Raw genomic sequence first — 13378 nt, 5'->3', positions numbered from 1 at the left:
CAACCAGTTTACAGTCAAACTGAACCAGCATAAAAGTTATGCAGTCCCGAAGAAAGTTCGAAATATTTCAAGAGAGATTGGCATGAGCCATTATTAACATGTAATGTGATCTTGAAACTGGTTTACCATCTTCATGTTCCTTGGTCTGCTTCTGATCTTGGCATTACAGTAAATTTTATATACTAGCCATACGACTAACTTGATTTAGAATTAATTTGACTTCTTGAGATGTACTCTTTTACTCACCAGTTTCTTTAGTCAAGTACTCATTCAACGAACTGAGATGACATAGGGGTTACAAAAGTCCAAACATTGCCCAGCCTCTATTAGTCTTCGTGGGACCGTAAGAGTACATGCCAAGTTTGGTGACAGTCGGCCCAGCGGCTCGCCAGATACAAGCGGACACACCGCATATTTAGTTTTATAAAATAATGGTTTAAGATGAGAAAACTTTTAGATGCATTTAAAGAAATAATAATAATAATGTGAAAACATTACGAATATGGAAGATTTAGACTGTGAATTTACAGAAAAATTATCAAAACGGGATTCTCTTTGCCTAAGTTAATTTGAAATTTCTTCTGTAGTTCTGGAGGTTAATGTTAGGTGTCCAAAACAACGAAGAAACAAATGTACAACAAGACATGCTGAAAAAAGCAACAAAAACTTAGGTCCTCCCTTACTACTCTGTAGGTTGAGATTTAAAGGTTTTGTTTTTTCTCTCGAATTCCTTTGTCTGTGCGTTTAAAGGTTGGATTTTTTTCATCTCCCGAAATTCCATTAAAGTACAAGTAATATGGAACGTAAAGCAACCACTGTGTTGGGTTGAATCTCGAAACAGAAGAATGCATGATAAAACAAAGCACCATGTGTGTTTTAAAACGGGTTCTTTAGGAACGCCCCATTCTATTCATTCTTTGATGACTTTTTCAGCCTTAAAACACACACACACCTGACATTAAGCTTTATTCAGTTTTACGCCACCTAGTGGATAATATGATTGTTTTGTGTTCCCACCTTCCTTGACCTACTTTTGTGTAATTTTCTGTTATATGCAGATAGAAAAATGTGTTTGTATTTGTATGTCCACTAACGACTAGAAGAGGGTTAGCTGAGGTCGCATAGCCTGTGAATTTTTAGAAATGAAATAATTATTATACCGAAGAAAGCAAACAAATCATAAATTAAAAACTGTATATTTTAAGATTTAAAAAATCTAACTTAAAGTCCAATCATCTCTTCCTAATCTGAAACTTTATCCCTTAATCTTTCGAGCTGTCTTCATCTTCGGGTCACGGGATGGAACTCCGTCACCGAACATACTTGCCCTTTGAGCTGTGAGGGCGTTATAATATGAACAGTCAATGCCACTATTCATTGGTGAAGACACCAAGAGTTGGCTGTTGATGGTGTTTACTAGCTGCCTTCCCTCTTGTTCATCACTTCAAAATTAGTCCTCCGGTGGAACAGCTGTAAGTTTATGGACTTACATCGTTAAAATCCGGGATTCGACTCCCCACGGTGGAGACAGCAGATAACCTAACGTGGCTTTGTTGAAAAAATAACCAATAATAACACTTCAAGATTAAGGGCAGCTAGCTCAGATCTCTCTGGAGTAGCTTTGCGCGAAATTCAATAACCAAACAAACGAGCTGTCCTCCCCCTCCTTGTTCAACCACTTTACGAAACGGAAGTTTCATTTAAAATAACATAACAAAAAGAGGTTTGCTCGATCATGCTTAGCCTATAAACACTCATCTTAGATGATGATCCAACAGTTGGCCTAGCGATGAAAGAACTCGCTGCTGGAATACTTCAGGTGTGTCGGATAAAAGCAAACTGACTCGAAGTAATAGCTCACAAACAAGTCACGTGCTATCAGTTTTACCATGGTCTTAAGTAAATATGCCGCATGCAACCATCATATCTTGAACAGCTCCCCAAAACAAAACGTTTAACCGTTATTCAAGGTGAAACAAACAACAACATTTTGCGGCTATAACATCAGAAAATCTTTATTACAAAGTTAATAGAAGTTAAAACAAACCTTTGTGGAAATAAAGTGTCACAGATAAGAAAATATCCAACAAAATGTTGTTTAACTGCTTATTTTTAAAACTATTTACAAGCTGATAAACAACTAAATTATATGGTTTTGTAAAATTACCAAAATGTCAGTATTTCGACGAAAACATTGAACATCGCGTTTTCGTAACCATATTTAGCTGTTGTTTTACATTATACCTAACCGTCCTCCTCAGATCCGTATAATTATCAGTATGGAAAAAAAAATTAAAATTTTAACAGAAAATAGGGATCGTTGGTTATTTGTAGAATTGCCATAAGAATTATCAAAAACAAAATAAAAAGGACACAAACAAGTAAGGTAATATTAATTGGACAGATTTTTAAACGATTTTCAATTCCTACTTTCCGTTCAAATTATAATTTTTCTCCCATATTTTATTTGTTCAGTATTTATATGTCCATGGAATGGACACAACATCTTTAACCTTTTCGTATAGTCATAACTCTGATAGCTATAACTTTTAGTAGAATTAAAAACCACAGTCACAAAGTTATAAAATGTAATCCTTACTTTGGCCTGCAGATAAGTTTGTAAAGTTGCCAAAGTAGGGATTACATTTATAAATTATGTGATTGTGGTTTTAATTCTTGTTTCATTATTTTTATAGCAGGATCCCTACTTCATTTTAAAATTTATAACTTTTTAATACTCTTATTTCTTTACTATTTATGTTATACCTGTATAAAGTATATACTTTACCTTTAGAAACTGTAGCCTGTCTATCCGTTGATATGTAGCGCCATCTGTTTGTTTGAATTGGGTTGAAAAGATATTTAAGTACGTCCATGATATGTTTACCATTTATAAAACATCTGTATGTATTTATCAGAATATCAAAAGCGGATACCTACAGACAAATCAAGTAAACTGGAGAAATCTTGTAGCAATAGTCCGAGCCGTCTAGAGGCTAGCCCCGCTGATGTGATCAGGTAGGTAGTAGACGAAAAAGCTGCTATTTTAGAATTTTTGGAATTGTTATACCGGAAATGTTAACGACATTTTCAGCGTATTATTAGTATACATGCTTATAATATAACGTTATCAATACTTTGAATGGTCAGTTTTTCGCTTTGGAATTCAGTGGGCGGCGCGTGAATTATTTGGAAACTTTGGCGATCCCTACTACTAAGCAATAATGATAAGGTAATCCACAAACGCCACTATGTTTACTTTAACGTACTAAACATAACTAATAAAAAAAAACACTGGTTCAATGAAATGGTCCCACATGTAGAAATGGTGGTACACGTATTTAAAGAACGTTTTGCATAAATCTGTTCCTGATTAAAGATTCCTGATTCATAAATTGACTTCCAGTATAGTGACTCGAAGTGTGGAAATAGAACAGTAGAACAACTTCAAAAAGTACAGGTTTCGATGAACTGTCGTATTTCAAATAAATCAAAACCTTTGTCACTTTTAAGGGTCAAATCTCGACTACTATGTTTCTCAATATCAGTATTTAATAATAACAACTTCTGATCAGAGTAAGCTACGTACTTAGAGCGACAACTAAATATCATCCTGGCCATCAGTGTATCTAATTGAATATACTGATATACTACTATGTTTCTCAATATCAGTATTTAATAATAACAACTTCTGATCAGAGTAAGCCATGTACTTAGAGCGACAACTGAATATCATCCTGGCCATCAGTGTATCTAATTGAATATACTGATATACTACTATGTTTCTCAATATCAGTATTTAATAATAACAACTTCTGATCAGAGTAAGCTACGCACTTCGAGCGACAACTAAATATCATCCTGGCCATCAGTGTATCTAATTGAATATACCCTTACTCTGATCAGAAGTTGTTATTATTAAATACTGATATTGAGAAACATAGTAGTATATCAACGTAGGTATATTCAATTAGATACACTGATGGCCAGGATGATATTTAGTTGTCGCTCTAAGTTTTTCTTACATTTTACTTATCATGATTAGGATGCATTGTTTCATCAGTTGGGTACCCTCTCGGTTAACGATATTCATGGCAGTAAACCCAGTAATCTCTTATGAGGTTTGGCCAACATAAAATATATGGGTTAGTCCTAATGACTGTATTTCCTGTAAAGTTTGTGTTCACGAAAGCTAGAAATGATCCAGATTTTAATTCTAAATATTAATATATAAAAATAGAAGATGCACCTGATGAGAAGCTATAATCAAAATTATAGAAATAAGATGCATGAACTCACAACAAAACAGCTGCATCCAACCGCAGACGTGGAAAATGGTTGAAGAATTGAAGAAAAAGAAGAGCAACATACAGCTGATGCATAACATAATCGTGATGACAGACAGACCAACGAACACTGTGGCAGCCCTGAAGGCAGAAGATGTTATGGTGTTAAAGTCGTCCAATCGGCCTTCGCAGAAAACGTCCTGACCATCTTGCACCAGACGGCATGCTTGCCACAGGCCAAAATGACCAGTGCCCTTACTTTGTTGAGTGTCCCCTAGCCAGTGTGGCTGGACGAAGATGACAACGTTGATGATGGCGAAGCAGACAGTAAAAACTCCCCATAACACTCCGACTGCTTTGGAATTTTTCAGTTGTTGTGATTGGTAAGTATCTCTCTCGCGAGGGTCAGTTTCTGACATGTAGTCCAGTTTAGGTTGCATGATTTCGATATTTGGTGGTTTCCAATTTACCACGTCCGGTTCTTATCCACTATTTACTTGGATTTCTGTATTAGCTTCGCATAAGTATGATAAGTCTAGGAAGCTAACCCAACCAGTTTTCCAAGCACCCTAATAAATCGCACTGACTGTGAAATGATCGCCTAAATTACTGTTCAGAGCTGTTATCGAACACGTGCACACATACGCTCGTTTGTCTCGAGCCTGATTACATTTTCTGTGCAGACCTACTCTTCATGCCTGGTTGTTAACTATCAATAATGTACCATGTAGTTGTTCCGGCCAATGGGAATAGTGTTCGCGTTCGCGTTCGAAAAACGTGTCTTATGCGCGCTCCCGGAAGAAATCACCGAAGTACGGCGCAGTAAGTCACGTGTAGTGAGCAGTGTTGTTTTTGCTTGAGGTTTTACTCCTAAATGAGGCCAAGGTCAAGCCAATAAGTTACATTACTTGTGCCAATAGTTCTTCCACACTTAAAAAATTTTTCACAGTTGGGAGTGATAATATTTCTGGATATGTGATCTAATATTTCAGAAAACATTAGTGGTACGTTGCTCGCGTTAGTTATCAATGTTTGTCTAGAGCTTACAAATAAATAAATTTCTTGTTACAATAAAAATATTCAGCATTTAGTTAAAAAAGAGAGAGAGAGAGAGTTATTTAAAGGTAGTGGTATAAAGTACTTATTTGTTTGAAAAGTTAATTTTGCCTTTTCCACACATTTACCATTGTTGTTTTTAATTTAAAATATACTAAATTATTACCTCAAGATGCTTCTGTTCGGAATCCTGTCTCTCAATGGGTCAGCGGTAAGTTTACAGACTTCCGATGCTCAAATCCAAGATTCGATTACCCGTGGTGGATAGCACGCAGATAATCCATTTTGTGCTTTACGCTAAAAACAAACAAATCGAACCAAAAAAGCAGAATCCTACTATTTTAGCTTGGTTTATTAAAGTCTACAAATATAATCATGTATATATATGTGTGTGTAATAATCTTACATGTGAAGGGAAATTATGTCAGTCATTTCAACACCAGTGAAACAGAAGATTTTAAACTTGGGATTTTCTAAATGGGCTAACACTTCTGACCCAAGAATGGTTTTAGAGTTCAGTTAAGTGTATTTAAACCATGTGCCATTTTTCGGGTCACGGAATTAGCCGAGAGTGGTCAGTTCGGGACCGATAACTGCAGGCTCATGGTCACCGAGCTGCGGAGCGTGTTTCTCCTGAACTCGACCCGAGTTCGCCGTGCAAGGGAAGCGAGAGACAGGAAACAAGAGCACAAATTACAAGAACATTTATTGTCACAATACAATGCAAAAACCAATAGTTAACAAAATAACAGGACAAGCGTTTCCTGTGGATATATGTCGAACTGATGAGAAATTAGTCAGATATTTTATTAAGAAGTTCTTACCAGTTCATTGTGACCCCCCCCCTTTGAAAGGTATGGAAAATAAGCTAAAATCCAAATAAAAAAATAACCCTGACAGGTTAAGTGAAAATTAATTAACATAGATAATCCAATTGCTTACCCTATAAGTTATGCCAAGAAGTTGGCCAGGTGTTTAGAGCGCTTGTCTCGCAATCTCAGGATCGTGGGTTCGAATCCCCACCAAACATGTTCGCCCTTTCAGCCGTGGGGGGCGTTATAATGTTACGGTCAATCCAGCATTGGTAAAAGAGTAGTCCAAGAGTTGGCGGTGGGGAATGATGACTAGCTGCCTTCCCTCTAGTATTTTACTGCTAAATTAGGGACGGCTAGCGCAGATAGCCCTCGTGTAGCTGTGCGCGAAATCCAAACCAAGCCAAACCCAATAAGGCTTTGAGTCCCTTAAATTCAAAATATGCTAAAACCCATAGTGAAAGTAGAACCCGGATTTTACTAAAAGTTACGCTGAAAATAAGACTAATGCAAACAACGAGTTTAAATAAACCCTGCCTTATTTGAAAGTCAGTAGTGTTTGTTTTAGAGCAAAGCCATATTGAGCTATCTACTGTGTCTCGGATTTTAGCGTTGTAGGTCAGTAAACTGTTCCATTAGGGGACTATTCGGATATCAAGGTCGTTAAATCAGTCCACTAAAAGTGAACATCAACAAGAAAACAAAAGTTAGGGTAAAACTAAATAAACTCAGCGAAAATCTATAAAATGTCTCTACGTAGAGTCTATTATTCTAAATAAAAGATCTGCCAAAAAAATACCAACATTATATTCTACTCCAAGTCTAACGTTTAAAATTAGAGGTTTGCTATAATCTAAAAACGGGAAGTCTTCAAAAATCGGAAGTTCCCGGGGCAAACCTGACTTTATTTATAAAAATAATGTGCACAAAGTCAAGTTTGCTCTCGGCCCCTTTGTCAGCGAGCGATTTGCGTGTCTGTAGCAAAGGGCGTGGCCCTTCTAACTATTGTAGGATTTGTCCTCAAGGAAAACAGTGTTTCTCTAACTACATTACTAATTATTTTCCCAAGAGAACACCAGTAATAGTTTATCAGGAACTATGCTTAAAGCGCCCTTTAGCGAAAGGGAAGGTTGAGAACTTACTTAAACGCCTCACTGCGTGGAAACCGAGAACGATGAAAAATACAATAATTTAAATAATATTAACTAGGGGATTAGAAAACGCTTAGTACAGTTTAATAACACATATATCTATATAAACAATGAAGTGAATGTATTTCAATTTACAATTTGAAGATTTTTAATCCAGTGTAAATTTTGCTGTGCACATAAAAAAGTATGTTATGATAAACTTTAAATTTGTGGTCTCAAAAACTTGTACATTAACGTGAGTGCGTAATTAGAATAAGTTAAACAAACAACTCTTTGGAATACAAGTAACACGAGGTTTCTCTGGAACGTAACCAATGTCAGAGAAGTTTTGAAGAGGGGGGGAAGAAAAGGGACATTAAGTTACTTTACATTCGTGATCTACTATAAAGTGATGTAGGCAACTGGAAACTGGAACCCAACACACACTGATTGTGATCTGTCACACAGAAACGAAAGAGATACTGAAGAATTTGAAGTAAAATGATTAAATAACAGAATCATAAATAGTAGGCAGAGTGAAATAGAGTCTCAATATGAGCAGCACAGAAAACTATAAATACACTGTTTGACTAATGGTAATCACACAGACGAGGAGTCAATTTTACAAACAAACTTGCTATTCTGCTCCTGCATTCAATCTGTATAACAACGAAAACCAGCACAATTCAGTACCATATATGGTGTGGAAAAGAAATAGACATTTTATATGGCAACAGTCACACATTAGAAGAGGAGCGACTTATAAGAAAAGATGCTTACCACACGTAACTCTTAAGTCATGTAACACGTGAGACAACGAATGTTAGAGTCCTCCAGATTTTCACCTTAACAGTAGATTTAGACTATGCCAAGTTTATAAAAATAAACAGTAAAGTACATGCTTGTATTTACTAAACTATAAGGAAGTAGGTTAGTGGTACCAGGTACAACACCAGCATTTATGAAATATATATTTAATCACCTTTAGCAACGACAGGCCAGGCTCTTGTTTTCTTTTAAATATATAATACTAAAAAAAAGTAATGGTTAAAACTTTGTGATATAAAACAAATATAAAACTCGCGAATTAATTAACTTTTTGTCTTTGTGGGTAGATTTAACTTGCTTCTAGTTAACAAAATATGAACATAACTATAAAATCTGTGAAAGTCTGCGGATTGTTTTGTTTGTTTTAGAAACATTGTGAAGCTTTTCGCTTAACAACCAACAGACTTTTAGACTAAAACATATATAGAATCTGGGACTTTCTTATTCTTCAAGAATAAAGAAACATCAATATTATTTGTATTTGTGGGTCTTTATGTGTATCACAATTAAATAAAAATTAGAAAGTTGATTAAGTTATAAATGTTTTATGAACATTAACATAATCAAGAGGGGCAAAGGATGATAAGTTCCCCACCTCCTGAAAGATGATTCCTGAGATTTGTTAAAAACAATTAAAATTATTAAAATAAGGGTGATGATTTCTCAATAACCATGCGCTTCGACAGCAAGCATTTTTTTTATAAAATGGCCAACACTTCTATGTATTTCTTTAATAAAATGGCCAACACTTCTCTATTTGTTTGTTTGTAATTAAACACAAAGCTACACAATGGGATATCTGTGCTCTGTCCACCACGGGTATCGAAACCCGCATTCTCGAGTTGTAAGTCCGCAGACATACCGCTGTGCCACTGGGGGGCCACTTTTTATATTTCTTTAATAAAGTGGCCAACACTTCTATGTATTTCTTTAATAAAATAGCCAACACTTCTATGTATTTCTTTAATAAAATGGCCAACACTTCTATATATTTCTTTGGAGCCATTTCCTAATTTGCCACTAACCCCGAACTAGTGCAGGATTTAGAGGGGGGTGCAACCCATGCAATTGCATGAGGCCTTGAGCCCCAAAGAATGGGGGCCTCATTTTTGAATCAACCTTGGAAGGGGGCCTCCAGCATCGAAGTATTTAAAGGAAGCCTCAAAGGGTCTAAATCCGACCCTGCCCCGAACCTTTAATTCTAATTGCGCCAACGACTATAAACTTTTAACATGTTGTTGTAATAAATGTATAATAAACTATATTTACAGCCACCTTTTGTTTACATCCGTTGAAACGAAGTGCGCTTCCATGCGCATTTAGATAGTAAAGTGCGCGCACATTTTGAGGACAGACAAAACCGAGTATTTTTATTACAGTTTGTGTATACGCTATTTAGAAAGTGTTAATAAAAACATCAAACATCAAGTGACCTAAGCTCAAGATTCACATATATTACCCTCCAAGGTTGCATGGCGATGCTACAAACTTTAATGAAACTATATTTACTCTACGAAAAATTGAAATAAAATTCATGTAATTCCAGTTTGGTAGTAAAATATTTACAATGGTTTGGTAAATTAATTGTAAACGTATGACATTAGTGAAGAAAAAGAAAGAATCTATAAATGGCGCACAGGCTTAATCTGCTTTTTGCTACTATCAAACCCTGGAAGCAGTTTGGTGTGCTCCTCTGATCTCCGACTGAATGTCGTTTAGTAAAATTAAATTGTGTTGCTTTAGATAAGTATATTTTTACGCAGAATTATGTTAAATTGGCCAACAGAAACTCGTTGTTTGTTAGAGGATTTTCGCGCAAACCTACACAAAGGGTTATCTGCGCATAGCCATCCCTAGTTTTGAACTGATATACTACAGGGAAGGTAGATATTCAACAGAGTTCAGTTCTTCACTGGATAGTAGGTTTGGCTGTTACTCTTATATCTCACCCATGACCTAATGTGCGGAACGAATTTTAGCGGCAACGGAACACGAATCGTAAATCCTAGAATTCGTAGTCTGATACTATGCCACGCAGGAACAACCTGTCTAATTATTTTTCATGTTCTTCTAAGACTTCCTAGTCATGTGAAATAAGTGCTTATCTGTTTGGATGTGGCCTAGCCTATTGGTTATCGTTCCCCTGTTAATCTGAGGGTTCATGGTTCGCGTCCTGTTGCTGAAAATCTGCACTTTGGGGCTGTAGGTGAGTTATAAGTGTTACGGTCAAATCCCACTATTCGATCAAAGTAGACGGCTAGTGCAGATAGAGCTTGTGTAGCTTTGTGGAATTTCTAAAACATACATGTCTGTTTACAGGTTAAGGAATAAAATGCTTCCGACAACCATAAGATAAAAGATTTTTAAATTTAGGCCAGATGTTAGATGTTCAGGAATTTTTGCCTTTTGGAATGTCGTATGAAGTGGGTGCATCCGTATACAAAAACAAAAAAACATTCGAACAACTTGTCACGAAGTACAACGATAACTCGTTTCGTGGATTTCTCGCTTCTACTCCTTTCTAACGTCCTTCGACGTAGTTTTATGCAATTTAGTGTCTTTTGGACAGTGAGTCAGTAAATAGCTTGAACTGTTTCTTGTACATAATACGAGGGTGATCAAATATGTCTTTAATTTGCGTCGGATGTGTTGACCAATAAAAATAAAAATCACAAAATCTTGAAAACTGGCTGGGCTGGCCTAGTGGCTACTGTGCGCGGATTGTGACTAAAGATTCTTGGTCCTGTAGTCGCAAAAAAACAACGAAAACTCCACAGTTTTGGGTGGTGGGTGTGCTAGAAGACTGTCCGTGAAAACTCATTGTTCAGTTAGATAAGAGTAACTCAAAATTTTGCGGTGGGTGCTATTGAATAGCTGCCTTCTGGCTAGTCTATCAGTTCAAAATTAGCTACACAATGGGTTATCTGTGGTCTGTCCACCACGGGTATCGAAACCTGGTTTCTAGTGTTGTAAGTCAGCAGACATACCGCTGTGCTACTGGGGATGGGTGGGGGAGGGTCAAAATTAGAGACGGTTATATACAGATAGCCTTTGTATAACTGTGCGCGGAAATTCTGAAACAAACAAAACGAATCTCGATAAATTATATAGGCTATCCATATTTACCCTCATTGATAGCCTCCCATTGACTCGGAGGTAAGTCAATAGGTTTACAATAGTAAAAATTGGGCCTCTATCCCCGTTGTGGGCAGAGCACAGATGACCCATAGTGTAACTTTGTGCTTAACAATAACCGAACCAACTTCATTGATAAATATCGTACTTTTAACAAATATTGCACGGTGTACAATACAACGACACGAATTCACAGTGCTACGTATTATACAGATCTAGTGAAGGGGATACAATTGCTTTGCACGGTGTACAATACAACGACACGAATTCACAGTGCTACGTATTATACAGATCTAGTAAAGGGGACACAATTGCTTTGCACGGTGTACAATACAACCACACGAATTCACAGTGCTACGTATTATACAGATCTAGTGAAGGGGATACAATTGCTTTGCACGGTGTACAATTCAACGACACGAATTCACAGTGCTACGTATTATACAGATCTAGTGAAGGGGATACAATTGCTTTGCTGAAGAGATTAATGAATGGTTGTTGTACAATAAACATGCTACGACATACAACAATAAACCTAGTGGTACACGCGTGTAACAATTTTAAAACTACATGGTTCAACCTTAGTTAAATTTCATTTTTCAATAATTCTATTTTATGTTTGCCAGACGGAACAAAACCAATCGAACGAACTTCCCTCAGGTATCTTACCCCCCCCCTTTTTACAAAATTCGGTTTTGACGAAAAATAACCCTCTTTTTCGTGGAATTTGGAGTGATGCAAAAAACACTGAAAATAAGAATGCGGATGCGTAACCAAGGGGATGTGTGTGCAGACCTGACCAGATTGATCACGTGCTAAGCTTGTTTAGTCTTATAATACACGTGAGCACGTGACGCGTTGGTGTGAACTGAATACACAAAGTTGTCTGGGCCTTTCCGCTTCTCTGAATGCCCAGACCTTCGACAAGGTACACTGCTGACCCCCAATTCTGTCGTGGGCAGTTTTGTGTACATTCGTCTAAAGTTCTATTCTATAAAATAGATTTGTTTCTTTGTCTATGACTTGAAAGTTTAATTTAAGCTACAAATTTTGTGTGAAAATATTTCTCGATAGTTTTAGTAAAACTTGATAACATTATTTCACCAAAAACGTTATCGGTCATAGAGTCATATCATAATGTTTTTGAATGCAATTCGTGAGTTATGAGTCCTTGATTAGCGCCATCTAAATACCAATCTTCATCCATCTGAATGTAAATAACTCGCCGAATCACGTTTTCAACAAGTCAAAATGTTAACAGCACTGTTTCCTTGTTTGTAGCCCCCCCCCCAGTGGCACAGCGGTTTGTATGCGGACTTACAACGCTAGAATCCGGGTTTCGATACCCGTGGTGGGCAGAGCACAGATAGCCCATTGTGTAGCTTTGTGCTTAATTACAAACAATCCTTGTTTGTTATTTAGCACAAAGATACACAATTAGGCTATCTGTGCTGTGGTAACCGCTTGTATCGAACCCCGAATTTTAGCGTTATAAACCCCCCCCCAAAAAAAACAAAAAAACTTACCGCTGAACCACAGAAGGGCTAAGACAGTATTATATTGAAAATTTCGATCACATATTGAAATATACATTACAAGTTTTAATGGTTTACAAACTTTTTATATACATGTATGAATTATGCTCTGTCGGCGAGAGTGTTTTCTCACATGAATGATTGTTGTTGTTTGTTATTAAGCACAAAGCTACACAAAGGGCTATCTGTGCTCCGCCCTCCACAGGTATAAAACCCGGTTTTCAACAGTATAAGTCCGAAGAACTACCGCTGTGCCACTTGTAGGCACAAGAATGAAGATATGAAAATTAAATATTTTCTATGACGGTCAAGAGTGATTACATCTAACTCACAATTTGAAAATATAATATTTAGAAACTTAGCATCATATTTTCGTCATAATGAGGTCTCTTGTGTATATAATTAACATAACGTCTTTCTGTGTTACAACTAAAGACCTTTGTATGTATATAATTAACATAACGTATTTCTGTGTTAAAGAGTTTCATTTGTATATAAAACTAGCATCTCTCTGTGTTACAGAGTTCTTGTGTATATAACATTAATGTTCTATTTTTGTGTATATAAAATTAATGTTCTATTTTTGTGTATATAAA

At 36.5% G+C, this 13378-nt stretch overlaps 1 protein-coding gene across 2 annotated transcripts in view; it reads right to left on the bottom strand.

The window, feature by feature from the left end:
- Window positions 1-4883, bottom strand: part of LOC106472049 (lipoma HMGIC fusion partner-like 3 protein) — a 45159-nt gene extending 40276 nt beyond the window's left edge. For both annotated transcript variants that reach the window (XM_022400662.1, XM_013932679.2), the window contains exon 1: window positions 4300-4883. In XM_022400662.1, coding sequence (XP_022256370.1) covers window positions 4300-4726 — 427 coding nt within the window. In that variant the 5' untranslated portion in view covers window positions 4727-4883. The remainder of the gene's footprint in view (window positions 1-4299) is intronic.
- Window positions 4884-13378: the final 8495 nt, after the last annotated feature.

Source organism: Limulus polyphemus, unplaced genomic scaffold (assembly GCF_000517525.1).
Source record: "Limulus polyphemus unplaced genomic scaffold, Limulus_polyphemus-2.1.2 Scaffold5045, whole genome shotgun sequence".
NCBI lineage: Eukaryota > Metazoa > Arthropoda > Merostomata > Xiphosura > Limulidae > Limulus > Limulus polyphemus.
The sequence above is the reverse complement of the archived record's forward strand: the minus strand, read 5'-3'. Positions and strand labels throughout refer to the sequence as shown.